Source organism: Eptesicus fuscus, chromosome 2, assembly GCF_027574615.1.
Source record: "Eptesicus fuscus isolate TK198812 chromosome 2, DD_ASM_mEF_20220401, whole genome shotgun sequence".
NCBI lineage: Eukaryota > Metazoa > Chordata > Mammalia > Chiroptera > Vespertilionidae > Eptesicus > Eptesicus fuscus.
Window position 1 is genome coordinate 59267915 of NC_072474.1, and position 22382 is coordinate 59290296.

The window sequence follows — 22382 nt, forward strand, 5'->3', positions numbered from 1 at the left end:
TTGGATTCAGGTCACTAGCCCCGAATATCAGGGTTACATTGGAATTAGTCCTTTTAGCCTTCTCATTATTACCTGTTATCTTTTTATTTTTTATTCTTTTTTTAAAAAAATATATTTTATTGATTTTTTACAGGGAGGAAGAGAGAGGGATAGAGAGTTAGAAACATCGATGAGAGAGAAACATCGATCAGCTGCCTCTTGCACACCCCCTACTGGGGATGTGCCCGCAACCAAGGTACATGCCCTTGACCGGAATTGAACCTGGGACCCTTGAGTCCACAGGCCGACACTCTATCCACTGAGCCAAACCGGTTTCGGCTATTACCTGTTATCTTGAAATCTGTTTTGTCAGATATAATTATAGCTATACCTAGTTTTCTGTGTATGTTTCATGGAGAAATCATTTTCCACCCTTTCACTTTGAGTCTAACTTTGTGTTTGCAGCTTAGATGTGTCTCCTGAAGGCAGCATATGGTTGAGTTTTGTTTTCTGATCCAGTCTGCTACTCTGTGCCTCTTTTTTGGTGAATTCAGTCCATTTATATTTAGGGTAATTACTGATGTATGAGGATTTCCTATAGCCATTTAATCTTTTGCTTCCTGGTAGCTTTGTGCCTCCATCAGTTCTTTTCCTTTATGTTTCTGTCTGTTGGTTTTGTTTGGTGGTATTCCATACTTCTTCCCTCTGTTTTCTCTTTTGTTTAAGCTATTTGTCTCAGTTTGGATGTTGTGTGTGTGTGTGTGTTTTTACCATTAGGTTTATGAAAAAGAAAGTTTCATTATATACAGTAATCCTTTTTCTTTTGAATGCATCTGACCTCCATCCTTCTTTGCAAATTCAGACTTTTACCCCCGCCCCTTTTATGTTTTTGTTGTCACGAATTATCCCTGTTTGTGCTGTAAGTTTTTGTGTGATTTTACTTATAGTATTGTGACCTTTTGTTGTTTCAGATAGCATAACACCCTTGAGTATTTCCTGCAATTGAGGTCTTCTGGTGATAAATTTCCTCAATTTCTGTACGTCTGGAAAAGTCTTTTTTAAAAAATATATTTTTAATTAATTTTCGAAAGAAGGGGGGGGGCGGGAAAGAGAGAAACATTGATGTGAGAGCCCAATATGGATCAGCAGCCTCCTACACGCCCCCTATGAGGGATTGAGCCCTCAACCCAGGCATGTGCCCTTGACTGGGAATCAAACCAGCAACCATTTGGTGCATGGCATGATGCCCAACCAACTGAGCCACAACAGCCAGGGCAGGATATATTATTCTTGGCTGGTAATTTATCTTTTTCATAGTTTGAATATTTGGTTCCACTCTCTTCTGGCTTGTGGAGTTCCTGCTTTGAAGTCTGATGATAACCTAATGGGCTTTCCTTTATAGGTTACTTTTTTCTTTTCCTTGGCTGCCTTGGGAATTCTTTGTCATTAATTTTTGACAGTTTTAATAAAATGTGCCTTGGAGAAGGCCTCTTTGGATTGAGGTAACTAGGTGTTCTGTTTGCTTCTTGGCTTTGAGGATTTGTTTTTTTCCATAGGTTTGGGAAATTCTCATCAACTGCTTATTTGAATAAGTTCTCCGTTCCCTTGTCCATTTGGAATGATTCTTGGAACATGGTACTGAACCTAAGTATTTATTTAATGAATGAACGAATCCCTTAACATTTAGATTTTTCAAGTAAATTACTCAGCAGCAGTTGGTTAAAATAAAAACTATGGAGTCATTTAATAATGTAAAATATACACCTACATGTCTCAAAATGAAGTTAAATTAGTTTATATTTTTGTTTATTTTTTCAAACTTTCATATTTGCAGGCAGTGTTTATTAGATGCACAATATTTTAAAAATCAGCTGTTAGGTTTTAATATTCAGCTTATTTTTAACTGGTAATTATTGTTCAGGAAGTAATTCACTAAAAGGCAAATATTAGGATAGCAAGTTTATGGATCAGGAAATGTTGATTCATTAAAAATATTATCTTAATCACTTTTTACTTATTTCAACATTTATTAATTCTAATTAAAATTATCAACTCTTTGTACTAATTAGAACGAAAGAAGAACATCTGAATCGAAGAGTGAGAGAACCTGGGAATCTGAGGCCAGACTGAGACTCCCAGGGTCATTATCACTGTGTGTCTGTGGGTGAGACAAATCCAATGTTGCTGTTGATGGCTACTTGAAGTGCTTCCTCCAGTCTTTCCATTGTAGAATATTTAGGGAGGTCCAGAATACCATGGCATACGAGTGGTCTTGGGTAATCTCTTTCACTCAACATTTCAGGACAGCGAAATCTGATTCTCATTTCTTGTAATCCTCTTTCAGTCTGCCTATCATTTCCTGTAAGAAAAACTGGAAAGGAATCTTTGGTTAAGATATTCCTTAGTACCTGGCTGGCATGGCTCAGTGGTTGAGCATTGACCTATGAACCAGGATGTCATGGTTAGATTCCTGTTTAGACACATGCCTGGTTTGATCCCCAGTGTGGTTGTGCAGGAGACAACCGATTGATAATTCTCTCTCATCATTGATATTTATCTCTCCCTCTCACTTCCTCTCTGAAATAAAAAAATATATTAAAAAAAAGATATTCCTTAGAAAGAGCAAAATCTATACTAATAAAAGGGTAATATGCTAATTAGGGTGGGCATCCATCCAGACAAAGCCACAGCAGCTGCAAGGCCTGGGACTCACGACAGCCGTGAACCCCAGCGGCTGCAAGTCCTGGGTCTCAGGCAGCCGTAACCTCTGGCAGCTGCGAGGCCCAGGGCTTGCAGCTGCTGCGGCCGGCAGTGGCAGCAGCAGGAGCAGGGTGATGGGGGCGGCACCTTCCCCTGATCGGCCCAGTTGCCTTCTGCAGAGGGAGGCCAGACTGTGGGGAGCGGGCCTAAGTCATCAGTAGGACATCCCCTGAGGGCTCCCAGACTGTGAGAGGGGGCAGGCTGGGCTGAAGGACCTCTCCCCTCCAGTGCACAAATTTTCATGCACTAGGCCTCTAGTCTATACTAATAAAAGGGTAATATGCTAATTAGATTGGACATCTTCTGGACATCCTTCTGGACAAAGCCACGGTGGCAGGGGCCGAGGCAGAGGCAGTTAGGGGTGATCAGGCTGGCAGGGGAGGGCAGTTAGGGGGCGATCAGGCCAGCAGGGGAGCAGTTAGGGGGCGATCAGGCTGGCAGGCAGAGGCGGGTAGGGGCAATCAGGTCGGCAGGCAGAGGCAGTTAGGGGCGATCAGGCAGGCAGGCAGGCGAATGCTTAGAGCCAGCGGTCCCGGATTGCAAGAGGGATGTCCGACTGCTGGTTTAGGCCCGATCCCACAGACTCGATCCCTAAACCGGCAGTCGGACATCCCCTGAGTCATGCACCAGGCCTCTAGTTTAAAATGAAAAGGAAGAAATTAATCACTTAATTCAGTAAATATTTATTGAATAATCTTGTGTGGAGAGAACTACCTGAGACTATGTGGAGCATGGAAAAATCATGACATTTGATCTTTGTCCTCAGTGAGTTCATAGTCTAGTTGGGGGGAAATTACATATAGTTGACACTTGAACAGCATGGGTTTGAACTATGTGGGGTCTCTCTCTCTCTCTCTCTCTCTCTCTCTCTACACTAATAAAAGAGAAATGTGCAAATTAGCCATCACTCCACTACACCCACAAGCCACCCCCACCAGCCAATCAGGAGAGAGTATGCAAATTAACCCGACCAAGATGGCGGCTGGCCACGGAGCAAGCAGGAGGATTGGGTTTCCCTGGCGATGGAGGAAGCCAAGCTTTCCGCCTGCTCTGGCTGGCACTGGCCTCCGCTCAAGGCTACAAAGTTTCAATTATAGAAGATAAATAAATCCCAACAAAAATGACTGTGGCCATGGAGTGAGCAGGAAGCTTGGGTTTCCCCAGAGATGGAGGAAGCCAAACTTCTTGGCCTGCCCTGGCCTCTGCTCAAGGCTACAAAGTTTCAATTAAGAAGATAAATAAATCCCAGATACCAGGGCTTCAGCTTGGGTCACCAGGGGGCGTGGCCGGCCTGCAAACGACCACAGGCCCTTCACCCAGACCTCCCCATGCCCCAAGGGAACCCCCACCCTGATCCGGGACACCCTTCATGGCAAACCAGCTGGCCCCCACCTGTGCACCAAGCCTCTATCCTATCTAATAAAAGAGTAATATGCAAATTGTCTATCACTCCAACACACAAGATGGCTGCCCCTATGTGGTCAAAGATCCTGCCCCCATGTGGACACAAGATGGCCACCACAAGATGGCCAGGAGGGGAGGGCAGTTGGGAGGGACAAGGCCTGCAAGGGAGGGCAGTTAGGGGCAATCAGGCTGTCAGGGGAGTGGTTAGGGGGTGATCAGGTTGGCAGGCAGAAGTGGTTAGGGGCAATCAGGAAGGCAAGCAGGCGAGCAGTTGGGAGCCAGCAGTCCTGGATTGTGAGAGTGATGTCCGACTGCCCGTTTAGGCCCAATCCTACTGGGATTGGGCCTAAACGGGCAGTCGGACATCCCTCGAGGGGTTCCAGATTGGAGAGGGTGCAGGCTGGGCTGAGGGACACACCCCCCCATGCACGAATTTCGTGCACTGGGCCTCTAGTATATATATATATATATATATATATATATATATATATATGTGTGTGTGTGTGTGTGTGTGTGTGTGTGTGTGTGTGTGTGTGTCTAATAGAAAGTGTTAGTCGATTGTTTATGTTATCAGTAAGGCTTCTGGTCAACAGTAGGCTATTAGTAGTTAAGTTTGGGGAAAGTCAAAAGTTATACAGAGACTTTTCATTGTGTGTGTGGGCTGGGATCAATGCCCCTAACCCCCAGGTTGTTCAAGGGCCAACAGCACATGAAAAGATAATAGCAAGGTACAGGGAGGTTTATTTTAGCACAACCAAAAAGCATGAGGTGAAGTGCCCGATGAAAGCCCTAAGACTGAGGGCAGGGAGAGAAGGGCCAGGCTGGGGTAAGTAGGGAGACTTCACAGAGGTCACATCTGGCTAGTTAATTCTCAAGGAGAAGAGCTGAGTGGTGTGGGGAGGGACCCTAAGGAAAAATGCCTGAAATAGGAAGATGTACGTGAACTCACTGAATGTACAGACCTGAATGTACAGGTAATGGAACCACTGGGCTGAAGTACATGTTCCCCATTAAGAGAGCATACTGGAAAGGTAGTTTGGGTTTGTGGAGAAGTAGGTTGGGTTTGTGGAGAAGTTGTAATTGTCCTCCAGCATCCTCAGTAGCAACAAAAATAGCAAGAAGAAAGAGGAGCTGAAAAATGGGATAAGGAGGTGAGAGAATGTCATTGTGTGTTGTAGGGAAACCTTAGGATTCCCACCAGGAAAAGTTTGTATAGCCCAAGGACACAGAGCCTAGTGGTCAATAGCCTGGGCTTTGGATCAGCCTGCTGTGTTCAAATTCTGGTTCTGACACTAACCAGGTATCTGAACATAGGAAGCTACTAATACTCCAACCCTCTTTTTCCTCAGATGGGGAAAATACCGTATTTTCCGGCGTATAAGATGACTGGGCGTATAGAAGATTTTCCTGGGTTAAAAAGTCGTCTTATACGCCGGAAAATATGTAAGTACCTCCTCATTAGGTTGCTATTGGGACAAAGGGTGTTAATAGATACAACGTGATCAGTGCAATGCCTGGCATAGAGTAAGTACACAATAAATGCTGTTATCATCATCACTGGTCATTGCTATTATTATTATTTCTAAAATAACGTTGGAGGCAGTTTACATTGTCCTAATTCCATAGGACTTAGATTATTAACTGAAGGTAAGATAAAAAGGCTTGATTAGGAGCCACCTAGAATGAGGAAAGTGGATGCAAACTAAAATTGGAGGTGGGATTAGAGTCAGTGTAGAGAAGGTAGTAAAATAGTGATATCTTTATTATAATTTTTTTAAATGGGGAACAGGCTTAGGTACGAGAAAAACCATTGGTCCAGAAGGAACTTGGTTATAACCCTTGTGTTGCCATTAACACACTTGATCCACCATAAATAAGATATCTTTTTAAAAGATATATATATATATTTATAGATCCTTCTATTACCATAATACTTACAGAGGAATTTTCTCTTTTCACCCAAAGTTAATCTATGGAAAGCTTTCCAAAACATCTGTATAGTAGGATGTGATTCATGGTATTCTTGCTCATATATTGAATTCTTGAGAAAAAGAGGGAGAAAATGGGTTTTAGGGGGGGACATATAAACGTATTTCAGAAGAATTGGGGGCAATTAGTTATTACCGACCTTTTCAAATTGTTTCCAGTCATAATCAGTATTTCCAATTATTGCTGTCCTTAGTTCTTCAGGGTGGAAAAGTCTAAGTATCTCTTTGTCACAGACTGTATAAAATCCTCTCCGAAATTCCTCATAAACATCCTTGACAGAAGTGTTGAAAATGTAATCAACACACTGAGAAACATAATCGGTCCTTGAAGGAAACAAAGAAGTCCAATAACATACTTTATTAGTGCCTAAAATATTCTTGATTTTTGCCCTTTTTACCATTTCTATTAAGAAAGAAAAGTAAATTCCTTCTGCTTAGCACACAACCCAATACTACTCTAAGATATAAAAACATCTGATCAGCTAGAAGAAGGAACCCTGGAGCATATAGCAGAAGGAATAAGACTTTGTTTTACTCCCATTTTCCTAGCTGCAGACAGGATCATATTTTAAAAACAGGAAAACATTCCATTCTCCTGCTTAAAAACTTTCAAAGGCTGAGCGCAACCTCCACAGATAAAAAAGCCCTTCATAGTCTGACCGTTACCCTACTCTCCAGCCTCTTCCCACTTCCATTTGAATCTCTGGCCTCACTGTCGCTCTTGTAGTCAGGCCATAGCATGCAGTGCTTTCCCCTTTCCTACAACTTTGATCACTCATCAATATGAGTATGTCTTTCTCAGGGTTGGTCCTCTGTTCCTCTTTCCCTCCACACTTACATGTCATTGTATAAAAATTATTTATGCAAAGTCTGTCCTCTCCGTTACATGAAGAATTTCCTGATGGCAGGGCTGCTACTGGAGGTATTTCCACCAGAAAAATTATAGTCTCCCACCCCTTGAGCATCCTTCCTGGACTATCCTATCTATATTGATTTCTCTCTGCCCTCCCCTGTAACCAGTGGCATGCTGGTAAATGTTTATAAATCAGTTATCTGAAGGGAAAGAGAAAAAGGAAATGCTCATTGGTAGCATTCGCCAATTTCTGTGGTGTAAATATTCCCACTATGGCTGATTTCAAGCTACGAACACTTAAAAATAAACTCTCAACAGTTTTGAAAATTTAACAATCAATCAGCTCTCACAAGCTGGTACCAGCTGCCTCCAGCATACCTCCAACCTGTAACGCTAATCTCTTAATTGGATTTAATTTTCTTCAGAGTACTTATCCTTATTCTATTACATAATAATTTATTCTTGTATTGTCTTTCGGTCCTACTGGAATTTAAGCTCTATATTGTGTCTGTCTTTTTCACTGCTATAGCTCCAGCACCTAGAATAGGGTCTAGTACATAGTAGGGGCTCAAAATAATTGTTAAATGAATAGTGAAAAGTGCTACAAAGGAAATATTTAATTGTGATTCCTTTCTCCTCTTACCCTATAACTGTTTTATCTTTCTAAAAGATGAGGAACTAAAATGATCACCTGAGAAGCTAAAATACATTTATAAAGTAAAGTGACATAAACATTTTATGTTTATTCAAAGCATATATTCTAGGTCCCAAAACTTACTTGTTGGTTTGGTCCACAGGTATAGAGATCCCATTTGGAATTAAATCAACATTATGTTGGTCCCATCGTAGCTGTAATATATTCAGGTAGCAAACATGAAAGAAAGTCTTAATAATTAACCATATTACCATTAGTGCCAATTTATAGGATATCCAAAAAATGCATACACACTTTAACAGCTGATAGCTCAACTGATGTTTCTTTCTTTTCAGATTTACCCCATTGGGATGAATAATTATTCCAAGTGTGTATACATTTTTTGGGACACTCTGTGTTCTTTCCTAACAAAATTTAAATAACTGGGAGCTAAATAATTATTTATGCAGTTCAGCCTTTTAAATACATAAAACATTTAAAAACCTACCCTAGTGTATGTTGTAAATTGCTTTTAAGCATACATTGATCCATTTAGTTATTTACATAGGTAAAAAATGAGGAGCAGGTAGGGAGAAAGTCTTACAGTACAGAAGTAAAGTACCATTCAAAAAAGGAATCCCATATTTGAGATATTATAATAAAATTATTTTTTTAAAAGACTAAAGCTAAAATATACTGTGAACCCTGAGAAAGAAGATGCCTACTAAGAAGGGCTCCTTGTGGCTAAATTTAAAAAACAACAACAACAGCCTAGCAGCTGTTTCTACACAGGGACCTGTTCTGCAAACTGAACTTAAGGGAGAAGCTTGCATTGAACTACCTGCTCACACCTTGGTTCTGCCATCTGAGCCAGCCCTTCTAAAAGAGCTCCTGGAATCCTATTTTATCCAATAGGATTGAGGCTTTCTCCATCCAATTGGAGCTGCACAACAATATCCCCATCAACACCTTCACGGACCAATCAGGGCAATGCCTTTTGGACCAAGCCAACTGTGAGCATATGGAGTCCTCATTTGCATGAGGATGGATCAATCAGGGATCGGGGTTGGGGACTTCTGTCTATATAAGCCAGCTCCTCTCTGGCTGGGGGAGTGCACTTTCCCTTCCCACTGAAGACAGGACTATGTTTCCCAGACGGAGTGGAGCAGACCAGCACAGACAAAAGCAGACTGCACAGAATGGAGGAGGCCAGAGTAGAGCAAAGCAGAGTAGCCCAGCCCAAAGCAGACCCGCAAGGAGCAGACCAGAGCATACATAGCACACGCGTGAGGAGGAGAGGAGAGCAGAGCAGAGCAGAGCTGTCTAGCAGAGGGGCCTGGCCCCAGGGCTGCCTCAAAGCCATGCTGTTTTCACAGCTGGGCTGTATCAGTTGAGCTGTTTTGCACGGAACAGTTTCCTTCATTGCACACCAAGTTGGGAATTCCTGTTGGCACCAAATTGGCGCCAATAACCATGGGTTGACAGTACTCACAGAAAAATATATGCAAAGTGCTTCTCCAATGTCATCAGTCTCATAATTTAGAACTTCTTGCAAATTCCTAATGAAAATTTTGGTTTAAAAATGTTTATTTATTGATCTTATAACATTTCAAAAGTTAATAAATGTTCAATGGAAAAATTGGGGGCACTACAGAAATGTATAAAATGCCATGAGAATTTCCTCTCCTGCGCCTTCCCACTCCCTCTTCCTAGAGTTAACCTCTATTTACAGTTTTGATTGCTTGAACCACTGCCAACACAGACACTGCTGTGTCTTGGTAGAAGGTACAATAAAAAGCCCCTTCCTCTAGACCAGTGATTCTCAACTAGGGTGATTTTGTCCCCATCTCCCCCTACTGTCTCCCCCCCACCCCTTGGATATTTGGAAAAATCTGGAGACATCTTTGGTTGTCATAATTAGAGGAGGGTTACAAAACAAAACAAAACAAAACAAAAAAACCATTAGAGGGTTGCTACTGGCATCTAGTGGATAGTAAGCCCATATGCAGCTCAACATCTCCTACAATACCCAGGACAGCCTTCCACAACAAAGGATTATCCAGACAAAAATGCCAGGGGTTTCTCAACCCCTGCTCGACACTGACAATACAGGGCATACAGTATAAATCTAGCTAGTTTGTTCTTCCACTAACAGTACATGAGAGGAGAATCCCTTTCCCCAATCTGTCTGTCAACTCTGTATTTTATGAAAAACCTTTTGATAGTTGTCAATCTATAAAGCGAAAAATGACATTTCCTTTTCATTTGTATTTCCTGAATTACTATTAAGGTTGAGCATATTTTCATTTTTTTTATTAACCATATACTAGTATATACATATGTGTGATGACACATATACAGGGCTTGGCAAAAGTAGGTTTACAGTTGTGAGTACGTGAAACACTGAGTTTATTTATTATTGTCTTATTGTTATTATTTTGTATCCTTACTTATGATTTATATTTTATATAATGATGGCTGGTAATTTAATCTATACTTTTGCCCACCTCTGTATATTTATACATCAGAGATACTAATCCTTTGTCTATCATATGTTGCCAGTATTTTCCTCACAGGATATAGTTTGCCTTTTAACTTAGAACAAGCATTTTTCAACCCTTAAAAATAAAGTTGATGACATGCTGTGTTCTTTAAATAAAGTAAATATGATTAAATACAATTTATGCAAAATAAATGTAGTATGTATGATTCGCATTAAGAATACTGTGTATTGTCTAAAGCAACTTTCCATCTGGATAAACTGAAGACACCAGGCATTGTTTATTGTACTGGCCAATAATTAGAGGAACATTTGGCCTTTTTCCATTTTTGAAGATTTCCTTGTTTATAAATCATGCTAAAATTCAAATTCATCTAAACAGCATACATTTGTTGAAATTGAAGGCCTTTTGTGTGTCTGTGTCTTTGTGTGGAACATCATTTATGCCGAGACAACTAAGACTGACTAGATAAAGTCCTGGAGAAACATGTACTTACTTTCCCAAAAGGGGACTGAGTTCTTTTAAATCTTCCAGTGATGGTTTTTGGTCCAGAAGTTTCTTAAACAGAGCCAGTGGGAAAGGAATATCGGCAACATTTAAATGGTACAGGGAGAGTCCACACAGCACCCCAAAGAGGAAATATCTCTTATTCTCACATTTAGGCTAGGAAGGAAGAAGGAGAAAAGAACAACAATAAACAGCAGTAATGTATTATAAATAATCAATAATCACTGGGAAATTAGATTAGCAAAAAATGTTTTTGGTTTCCTTTTCTAAGAGTCACAAATTAGAAACAAAAGGGGTTTCAAGAAAATAAAAATTTGAGGTTTTTACTCTGGCTGTATTACAGTTCAGAGTTCTTCCATAAGTTAAAATACAAATTAAGAGTTCATAATATTAAATAAATGAGTTTACTTTTTGTTAGTAACAGCATATCTAGAATATTAAAAAATATGCTCAGCTAACCTTATAAACTAAGATTTTCCATATTTAATTTTACAGTCTTTGCCTTCAAATTCACGTAGAAAAACAACACTGTGGAAGAAAGGGTGAACTTTATTTACACTTTGAGCCGGCATCAGGAATGCCAGATGTGTGTCAGATGAGTGGTGTCCTTTCAGCAATATAACCCTCATCCAAGGTGTCCTGACACGGACAAGCATACGGGTCAGGGAAGGTGAGTGGAAGGAAGGAGAGAGTCCTGATGATATTGGCTTCACTCTCCTCTCTGCACTGGCCACATCTGGCCAGACTCTCACTACAGCCCAACCAAGAGATCACTAACCTGCTAATTCTTTTAAGATTTCTATTCCAGCAACAGCCTTGCTGTTAGTAGGTGCATGACTCTAGACCACAATCCACTTGTCCTATTTTCTTCTTACAGTAATTGTGAGGATAAATGTTAAAATATCTTTGATTTTTGAAAATGAGTTAAAAATACAATACAAGTATACTCCAAAGGTAGCATCCTTTAACCTGTTCAGTTTTTATTTCCTGTATCTGTAATGTGTTCCCTGGGTCTAGTTGATTTAGTCTCTTCACTGAGTCATACATGAATCAGACTTTTGTTTGTTCTCTACCCAGCAGTATAACACAATGCTTAAGAGTAAGGGGTTTGGCCTGGTCGGTATTGTTCAGTGGTCGAGTGTCTGCCTATGAACCAGAAAGTCATAGTTTGATTCGTGGTCAGGGCACATGCCTGGGTTTTGGGCTCGATCCCCAGTAGGGGGCATGCAGGAGGCAACCGATCAATGATTCTCTCTCATCATTGATGTTTCTCTCTCCCTCTCCCTTCCTCTCTGAAATCAATAAAAAATATATTATTAAAAAGAAGAGTAATGGCTTTGTCTAGTCCTGAATCCATATTCCAGCTTAGTTGGATGTTCGTAGCGTATTTAATCTCTTTGAACCTGTTTATTTATCTGTAAAATGGGGACAAACTATCTACCTCACGGAGTTGATGTAAGGGGTCAGCAGTATGCTATTAGTTATGTTTGGAGAGTCAAAAGTTAAACACAGACTTTCCATTGTGTGTGGAAGAAAGGGATCAGCACCCCTAAACCCCAGGTTGTTCAAAGGTCAACAGTACATCCCTTGCTTGCATCTCTTTGATCTATTTTGTCCCTGTCCTTCAACATCAACCTCAGGTCTCCACTTTTCCATTACACTTTCTCCAATTACTTCAGTTCCCCTTGATTACTTTCTCTCTAATAAAGAATCCCTAAAATTTGGGTAGTGCCCTAAAGTTTTCCTGGCGCTTTCACATTTGTATATATGCCTTGTCTTGTTTTATTCTTACAACAGTCCTATAAAGCAGGCAGAACAGAAATTATGACAGCCATTTTATAGGTGAGGAAAACGAAAACTCAGAAAAGCTAAATGACTCACCCACCATCACTCGAGATTACAGCTCTGGGCTTCCTTACAATTCTACATCAGTGCATCCTACCCTCCCATGCTCAACAACGATTACACATAAAGTCAGCAATCCAAAATTTAGAAACAATTGCTAAAGTTCATGGTGTTTTAGTCTTATCACTCCATCTACAAATACAAAAAGAGGGAAGGGACTGTGTATTCTAATTTGAATCACTCACAATATTTAATACAATGTGGAGTCTCAAGAAATAGTCAATAAATGCTTGTTGTTTGACCCATAAAAATCCTACCATTTGTACACCTTAGCCATTTCTACTTTTTTTAGAAGTTCATTCTTTCTCAAAAAGATACAGATTACTTTTCAATACTTTTCCACACCCACTTGTCTTTCTTTTCCTTTTCCCTGTCCCCTGAGTCCCAAACTTGTACTGTGGAAAGAACACTTGGAAATTTATCAGAAAGGGGATCCATAAATTGAGGCTCAACATGATTCTTTATAGAATTATTTTCTCTATGTTTCTCATAGAGAAACAAAGACAATTTTTTTTGTTATTTTAAGAAATGTTTACATTTTGAGGATCCTTGTAAAAATATAATCATTGTAGAAATGAACCACCTTATTAGAGTTAGCAATTATCTCTAGGATTATATTAATAATTCTCTTCTTACAGAAACATTCTAGATTACTGCCTCTCAAAATTTAGGAAACCACCCAAATATCCAACAGAAGTGACTAGATAAGCAACATGTAGTACATCCATACAATGGAATACTACTCAACAATAAAAGGGAATGAGCTATGGTTACATTCAACAACATGCTTGAGTCTCAACATAATTATGCTGAGTGAAAGAGGACAGACACAAAGAATACTTATGATTCCATTTATGTAAAATTTTAGGAAATTCAAAGTACTCTATAGTGACAGTTGTTGCCTGGGCATGGGATAGGGGGCACCAGAGGCATAGTAGCAGAGGAGTAGGGTTAGAAAGGGATATAAGAAAACTTGGGGGGATGATGCGTAGGTTCATTATCTTTTTTAAAAATACATTTTTATTGATTTCAGAGAGGAAGGGAGAGGGAGAGAGAGATAGAAACATCAATGATGAGAGAGAATCATTGATCTACTGCCTCCTGCACGCCCCACTGGGGATCGAGTTTGCAACCTGGGCATGTGCCCTGACTGGGAATCAAATTGTGACCCCCTGGTTCATAGGTCAACACTCAACCACTGAGCCATGCTGGCCAGGCTATGTTCATTATCTTGATGATGGTGAGAGTTTCATGGGTATATATGTATATCAAAACTTATCAAACTGGAAGATCTATGTGCTGTTTATTGTATCTTGAGTGTACTTCATTAAAGCTGTTTGAAAATATAAAGTGCATATAAATTACCTGAGGATCTTATAAACTACACAGGCCTGAGATTCTGCTTTTCACAGGTGTTGCTGGAGCTGCTGCTCTGTGGACCATCTTTTGAGGAGCAAGACTCTATAGGACCTAATTTTACATTATTTATTTACTTAAAATAGTGTCACTTTTAAAAATTAATTTTAGAAAGGGAGGGAGAGGATCAATGTGAAAGAGATAACATTGATTGGATTACTTGCCTCCCATACATGTCTGACCATGCCTCAACTTGGATGGCACCCACAACCTAGGTATGGCCCCTGACTGGAAATCAAATTCATGACCTTCCAGTGCATGGGCGATGCTCCAACCAACTCAGCCCCACTGTCCAGGACCTAATTTTACATGATTATGTATGGTTCTCGTGTTGTAGTATATGGTATACTTTTTCTATTCTGAAAAAAACATAAGAAAATAAATAAAAGACTTACACTGATAGGAAACCACATGTAGGAACCCTCTTCCGGATATATGAACATTCCATATTCTGTTTTGGTCATCTTTTCAAATATGAAGTAGAAGAACTCGGACTTTACCCCATCACCCACAGAACGAATTTCGTTAATAAATTCAATCTGAGGAAAGAGAACACTCGCAGAATTAAAATATAATGCCTTGACCTTTTGTAGAAAAGTTTCAAACCTCCTGCAGTCACCAGAATTCCCAGAATCTCACATCCCTTACTTCACTGCAATCTGTTCTCCCTCCATTTGCTACTGAGCAGCAGCTGCCATGAACCTATTAATTGTCAGATTATTGCATACTGAGTGCATGGGACCATTACACAGCCACATGAACCAAGTGAAGGGGATTCTAGCAAGACTCAGCATTCACCAATTATGTTGACCAGTGTCTTAAAACAAATTTTTATGTGCTTTAATCCACTAAATCCCCTGATTCTTCTATCTTGTTATCTGTTTTCATTGCATCATTCAGACTTTACAGTTTTGGCTCCAATCAACAACTATTTGACTTCTCCCACCTCTCCCAGTCAGCTTGGGCATGGCATCTTTCCAGCAACCATGAGATCTAACTGCCCATATCCCTTGTGTGGGAAATCAGTATGAACCAGTCCCTCTTTTCTAAAGTCCACTTTTGGACTTTGTGGCTGAGGACACTCCCACCTTTTCTTACTATTCCCTCTCTACTTCCTTTCCTGGATAATTTCTTTTTATCTCTTTAATACAAGCATCACTAAGCTTGACTAAGAGTTCTCTTTTGGAAGATCTTATCTACTGCCACTTTGATCAGCTGATTCCTTGGCCCTAGATGGTCATCTCCAAGGGCCTGCCTCCCATTCCATCTGGATATCCCAATAACGAATTAAGCTTACTTCTGATTTTCTCATTTCTGCTCATTTACCCTAGCAAGTCTGCCTCTGCCGGGGTCAGGACACACTCATAATGGGTCTTGACAGCCTTGCCTTCTTCAGGGTCTATATTTTGATCAGATCTCTCTTACCTTCTTACCTCTTTATCATCTCCTGTAGCAGAACCATTTTCAATTCATTTCAGCATAATCAATATTTAAAGGAAAGTAGGTACAGAGGGAGACATACAACTAGAAAGTCTGGCTTATAAAATATTTTGTTTCCCTTTGGAGTCCCATGCTGAGAAATATCCCTCTCCTGTGTGAGTCTCATCCTCCAGGTTCTGGTGTCTTCTCTGAGAACCGAACCCTTCCCTCACGGCTGATATCAAGAAAATCTACTCCTTTCTGAACAGACTCCAGCTAGAATCTAGAGTTAGTCATTATTTTATAGCCTCAATAAGGCTAATAAGCTGAGGTACCACACAATAAAATTCCTACAGGGGCCCACAAAGGATGAAGTGAAGGATAGTTAGAACCAATAGAGTAGTGGAAGTTCTATAGCTGCTAGTAAAAGTAAAGCCAAAATGTAGGAAAAGTATCTGTTCCCCCTGCTGCTTGTGGATTGCATTGACAGCCCCAATGCTTCGCCCCTCCTTGACCCAAGTCTTTTGCATGTGACTTTGCAATTCCGCCCATTAAAGAGGCTGAGTCTACTTCACCAGCTTTTGATGTACGTTCAGCCATATGACTTGCTTTGACTAAAGCAATGTTTGTTGTGTGACTGGGCTTGTTATTTTGTACCTCTGGCTCTGTCGTGAGAAGAACATCTTGCTGGTCCCAGGAAGAAGATGAAAAACAGGAAGCAGAGCCAAACTTCCCCAGCCAGGCCTAGCCTAGATCAGTCTATCCCTAGCCAACTCCCAAACATGTCAACAGGTGCATACAAAATCTGCAAAGCCACCCAGATAAGTTCAGCTTAAATCAGGAGATCTTCAACTGAACTGCAGATAAAATAAATGGTTCTAATTTTAAGTCATTAAGCTTTGGGATGGTTCATTATAGCCATAGGTAACTAGTTAATTTATAATCCCAATGTTCAATTAAACATCCCATTGCTTTTCTCTGGGTAAGCAAGGAATTCTGGAAATCATAAGGCTGATAACTATAGTTGCAAATGCAGGCTCTTCCTTTGCTACATTAAATAAATGCTTCTCTCCCACATTAGCAAAAATGTTCAATGAAACTTTTTTTACTGTACCACTAATCCTTTCCGAAGGTCAGTGACTTCCGCTTGGTATAATTGACGCAGAGCATCATCAACTAGGTGACTTCGTCTGACTCGAAGTAAAAATATGGGTGATGGAGAGAATTCATTCTTTCCTAGTGAAATCATATGCGCAATTTGTGACTCCTAGAAAAAGAAATACTTTAGGAATCTTCACAGGAATATTAGGAAATACTTAACATTTCAGATAAATCCATTTTGTCTAACATACAATTATGCCTACCATTGCTATATATGCTCATATTGTAATTATTTAAGGAAAAGAGCATCATATGTACATTATGGAAGATAAAAAGGTATCTAGGAATTTTGTACAAGGGATTAATCATCATGGATGTACAGATAAGTAATTAAAAGCTATCTCTGATCACTTATTTGGTATGCATGATCCTTAAAAGTAATAGTGTTCACCATGAAGAGACATTCTCCAACCAGTTTTTAAGAAGAAGAGTGTTAGCACAATAATTCTCAAAAATGTTCAGGCAGTTTAGAAGCTCAGGGATAATGTGAGATGTAGAAAACAGACTAGAGGAAAGCCTTGCTCTGAGAAAATTGTTCTCTGTTACCCTACATAGTACTTCCATTAAGCTTTTCTAAATTCTCAACATGCCCTCACCATTTTAGCTCCCTGCTCTTGTTTCTGCTAAACTCCCTTGGATTAGAAATCTAGTGTTGGAATTACTATCCTTGCTTAGACCTTTAACTTTATCACAAGGACAATAAAAGAGTATTTAGGTCTCATAAACCAATGCCACCATTGTGACAGCAAGAAAGGTGGATAATAACTATCCTATTCCAGGTTTCCAGACTGCGTGTGGTTGCCCATATTAGCACTCTATAAGCATATGGCTCTGGGCTTGGGAAGCCCTGTCCAAGATCTCTGCTACTATATACTGAGAAATTATATGTGATTCCACTAGATTCTTCTGGTTTTTCCCTAAGATCTTTGTTGTAAAGAACCTCCACAGCCCTAGCTGGTTTGGCTCAGTGGATAGAGCATTGGCCTGCGGACTGAAAGGTCCCTGGTTCAATTCTGGTCAAGGGCACATGCCCGGGTTGCAGACTCGATCCCCAGTAGGGGCTGTGCAGGAGGCAACCAATCAATGATTCTCTCTCATCATTGATGTTTCTATCTTTCTCCCTCTCCCTTCTTCTCTGAAATATGTTAAAACAAACAAACAAAACAAGAAGCTCCACATTTGTAGGGAGATGGAACAAGTGCCATTTCTAGTCCTTTCTGGAGGTGAGTCATCTCCTCTTGTGGCCTTGGAATCTGTAGCTCTGGGACACTTCAGCAATATTGACTGCAAAGCTGCATGTCCTGTGACTCTGAGTGCCAGGGAGTGGCCAGCAATATCCTGCACTGACTGTAACAGGGAAAGGTGTATGCGTCCTGGTGTTGGCCAGGCTTCTCTCACCTACCCAAGAATTGGACTTGAAACCTGTATATCTTATTTTCCAGTGTCTCTACTCCCGTTCTCCATGTATTGGTTTCCCATTTCTATATTTGTGCATTTGAATTGATAATCTAGTTGGGAGCTTACAATTTTGACTATGTCCATCATCTCTCCTCTGGAGGACAGGATTGTGTAACATGCTTTGTAACTTCACCCATGACAACTACAACTAAGAATTTTCTTGTCCTCAAATATTTCCCAATCCTTCATAGTATGTGACTTGCCTGGGTCCACTATCCACTCAACCCTCACTAACAGAGTAGACAGGTTAGACAGAAAATTTCTATAGAAGAAAATAAAGTAGAGGAAAAAATTTGCTTACAGGGAACTTAAGGGAAAGTTAGGAAGGAAAGATTTAATCTATTTTTTCCCATTACCAGGAATGTCAGAAAAATTGGGGGAAAAAAAAAAAAAAGAGGTGGCTGGGAAACAGAAGTGATGACCAAGTCAATCTGATGATAGACACTAATAACAGTAACTAAAGGGAGATTCCTTAACTATGGAAAGCTTTTAGCAGGATGTACTTTGTCCCTCTAGTTTGAATATTATCAATAAACTAGAGGCCCGGTGCACGTAAGTTTGTGCACTGGGGGTGGGGGGGTGGAGGTGGGGGCTCCCTCAGCCTGGCCTGTGCCTTCAGTCTGGAAGCCCTCAGGGGATGTCTGACTGAAGGTCGCAGTCTGGCCTCCCTCTGTGGGAGGCGACTGGCAGGGTGATTGGGGGACAGCGCTGGCTGGTGAGCTGCTGGCCCTGCCCCCCAATCACCCCTCTGCCACTGCCGGTTGCTGCCACCCCCCGATTGCCATCCCCTCCCTCTGCCCGCTGGCACCCACCTTGGCTAGTTTGGTGCCACCCGCTCACTGGCCCCACCAACCCGTCATTCTGCCATTTGGTTGATTTGCATATTAGGCTTTTATTATATAGGATGTGGTGTTTATGGATTTATCGGGTATTGCTCATTGGAAAGTGTCATATAAGCTCTATGATTAATAGGGAATGAAAAGGAAATATTTTATTACTGAAATGACTCCTTTTGTGCATGTGATGTCCCAGACTTTTCACTTAGGTGGCCCATTTCCTTTGAATTATTAGCAAAAGTAATGGGTATGTTTCTGATTCCTGTAAGTCTTTAAAGTCTCTCTTATGGTCTTTCCTTTTTTCTTTTGCTAATCCTCACCTGAGGATATTTTCCCATTGATTTTTAGGGAGAGTAGAAGAGAGAGAGAAACATCGATTGAGAGAAACACATCAATTGGTTTCCTCCCGGGTTGGGGAGGGGCTTGCAACCAAGATACATGCCCTTGACTAGAATCAAACCCAGGACCTTTTGGTCCACACTGAGCCAAACTGGCTGTGGCTCTTACAGTCTTTCTATAAATATCGTAGAAAATAGATACAAATCTTTCCTGAGGAATGGCCTAGAAAACAAGCTTCAGCAATCAAAAAATGTTTGGAAAATCTTTAGCATAACGGTGCATGTGGTGAGTACAACTGAGAACTAAGGCTGATGGTGACAAGAGAGACAAAATACCATGTAAGTGTTTTGTGGGAATAATACAACTACCAGAAAAAGAACGGAAGGAAGGGATTAAATGGAAAACAGGATAAATTCACTGGGAATAAAAGACTATCATTTGGGGCTTACAAATCAAGCTCTAAGACTTTTAAAGACATTGTTATTTATTGATTTTAGAGAGAGAGGATGGGGGGGGGAGAGAGAAACATTGATTTATTGTTCCACTTATTTATTCATTCATTGACTGCTCCTTTCATATGTCGTGACTGGGGATCGAACCCAAAATCTTGGTCTATTGAGATAATGCTCTAATCAGCTGAGCTACCCGGCCAGGGCTCAAGCTCTAAGACTCTTCAACAGATATGAAAATCCAAAGAGTAACAACTAAGAACTTAGTATAGTTACTAAAACTGGGTAGAGGAGAGAAAAAGAGCATTTATTTGATCATTTCAGTATTGCTCATAGTAGGAAAACAATGGATATTAGCTAAAGAAAGTGAGGCCTCCCCATTATAACAACTAGAGGCTCGGTGCGTGAATTTGTGCATGGGTGGGGTGCCTAGGCCTGGCTGGCAATCAGGGCTGATCGGGGCCATCTCGCCCAGTCCCAGTTGGTGCTGGGCTGATCAGGGCCAGGTCAATCAGGGCCTGCTGGCCGGGGGAAGCAACAGGGGGAGGGACTGCAGCCGCCTGGGGAGAGGGACCGCGGGAGGTTGGCCAGCCACAGGGAGGGACCAGGGGTGGTTGGCTGGCTGCGGGAGGTTGGCTGTGGGAGCGAACTGACCACCAGGGGGCAGCTCCTCTGTTGAGTGTCTGCCCCCTGGTGGTCAGTGTGTGTCATAGCAACTGGTTGACCAGTCGTTCCAGTCATTCCTGTCATTCGGTCATAACGCATAACTGTCACTTAGGCTTTTATATATATAGATGAGAAACGTAAATTAAAGTTAAATTGAGCCGGCTGCTGTTGCTCAGTGGTTGAGCTTTGACCCATGAACCAAGAGGTTGATTCCTGGTCAGGGCACATGCCTGGGTTGCAAGCTTGATCCCCAGTCGGGGGTGTGCAGGGGACAGCCAATCAATGATTCTCATCATTGACGTTTCTCTCTCTCTCTCTCTCTCTCTCTCTCTCCCTTCCTGTCTCTGAAACAAATAAAAACATAATTAAAAAAATTAAATTGGAATATCATGGCTAACCCATCGAACTGGAAAAGATCACAGAGCTTTTCTGCATTGGTTATAGTGCAAAAGAGGCATTTCACGCATTGCTGGTGGTAACATAAATTGGTACAACTACTATGCATGAAAAAGGATTAAGCATTAGTCTACCTTCCTATATGGAGGATTTTTCAGGGGAGCCAAATAGCCCTGATTGAGGAGGAAAAGTTCTTTACAGAAAAAGTAAAAAAAGTAAATGTTCTTTGCAGTTCATAACTTTGGAAGCAATGATAATATTAGAAATGTTGCTGTTTTGCAAACTTTAACCAAAACAATGGATGGAATAATTAAATACAAGGTTAATGGGAAACATTACAATGGAAATACCAGGTGGTTACCAACTGAACCCATTCAGCATAAATTAGAGTGAAACAACCAGGAATAACGCGCTGAACTATGGCGAGGTGAAGAAGGTGGGTCTGGGATTTGCTTCAAAATAATTCAGCAAAATTACTAAAAACTACAAAACAACAAAAGTAATAAATAAAAGTGTAGCAAAATGTTGATGACTGCTAAAACTTGGTGATGGGATTCATTACACCATTATTTCTATTTTGTGTATGTTTGAAATTTTACATAATAAAAATGTAAGGCATACATACCTGTTGTTTCATAAAGCAATCAGCTTGCCATAATTTAATTTTGGATAGCAAATTAAAGACAAATGGAAATTCACTGAAAATAATGGGACTGAAGTTTCCTGCAGTTATCTAAGAAACAAACAGGTAACAGTTTTGATAATTAAAAGAAGAGAGAAATGTCATTCCTTTACTTCATCACCTTAAATTATTTCCCTCTATATTTTTCTAGAATCTTTTTTTAAGAATCCAAATTACTTAGAAACAAATTTCTAAGAAAGTGCATTTGTTCTGTGAGTGAAAGATGTTTAAGTTTTCAATGATTACCTAATTTAGCATATTCAGCATTCCAGTAAGGACATTTTCAAATGTTGATTTGTCAACGTGATACCTACATACCTATATAGCTACTAATGGGTCCCCCTTTAAAGTATGAAAATATTCAGAGCCCTCTTGGTATTTTCACTCAGAAGTGAAAAATGTTACTCTTACCAGGTTGTTATCTCTATGGAACATTCTTCTTCTTTGTTCGATAAAGTTCAAAATAGTGGAGAGTTCATTTATGATGAAAGTATTCTCTGGTAATTGACAAGTAGCTTTGTTTACCTTAAAGAGAATATGACCTGTGAATATCATTCTCTATTAACAAATGATGTAATCTCTGATGAATTAGAATTCTATAAAACTTCCATTTTTTTAAATCTATAATTTCTCCAATTGGCAGTGGAGATGGTACAGCAATTCTTAGGACACAAGTTTTCTGGAAGCAGTTCCCAGATCTTGAGAATAAAAGCACCATAAAAGTTCAGCCCCTTTTCCATCCTACCTAATAATAGACAAATATGCAAATTGACCACACCTCCAACACACCCACAAGCCACGCCAACCATCCAATCAGAGCGAGCATGCAAATTAACTCAAACCAAGATGGCTACAGCCACAGAGAGCAAGGTTTCCCAGGTAACAGAGGAAGCCAAGCTTTCAGCCTGCCCTTGCCAAGCCTAAGCCTCCACTCAAGCTACAAAGTTTCAATTATAGAAGGTAAACAAATTCAAACAAATGGCGGCAGAATGGAGCTTGAGAGAGCAGACCAGGGTTGCCGCCAGCAAC

The 22382-nt window shown here is 40.5% G+C and overlaps 1 protein-coding gene across 1 annotated transcript in view; it reads right to left on the reverse strand.

Annotated features, from left to right (window-relative positions):
- Positions 1–2038: 2038 nt before the first annotated feature.
- The window catches only part of HERC6 (HECT and RLD domain containing E3 ubiquitin protein ligase family member 6), a 66521-nt gene continuing 46177 nt past the window's right edge, over positions 2039–22382 (reverse strand). Inside the window, exons 14-23 of the mRNA XM_054727499.1 lie at positions 21765–21878; positions 21297–21404; positions 16481–16633; positions 14343–14486; positions 10616–10782; positions 9111–9177; positions 7763–7833; positions 6272–6455; positions 6082–6184; positions 2039–2350 (exon numbers count right to left, since the gene is read on the reverse strand). Coding sequence (XP_054583474.1) covers positions 2127–2350; positions 6082–6184; positions 6272–6455; positions 7763–7833; positions 9111–9177; positions 10616–10782; positions 14343–14486; positions 16481–16633; positions 21297–21404; positions 21765–21878 — 1335 coding nt within the window. The 3' untranslated portion in view covers positions 2039–2126. The remainder of the gene's footprint in view (positions 2351–6081; positions 6185–6271; positions 6456–7762; positions 7834–9110; positions 9178–10615; positions 10783–14342; positions 14487–16480; positions 16634–21296; positions 21405–21764; positions 21879–22382) is intronic.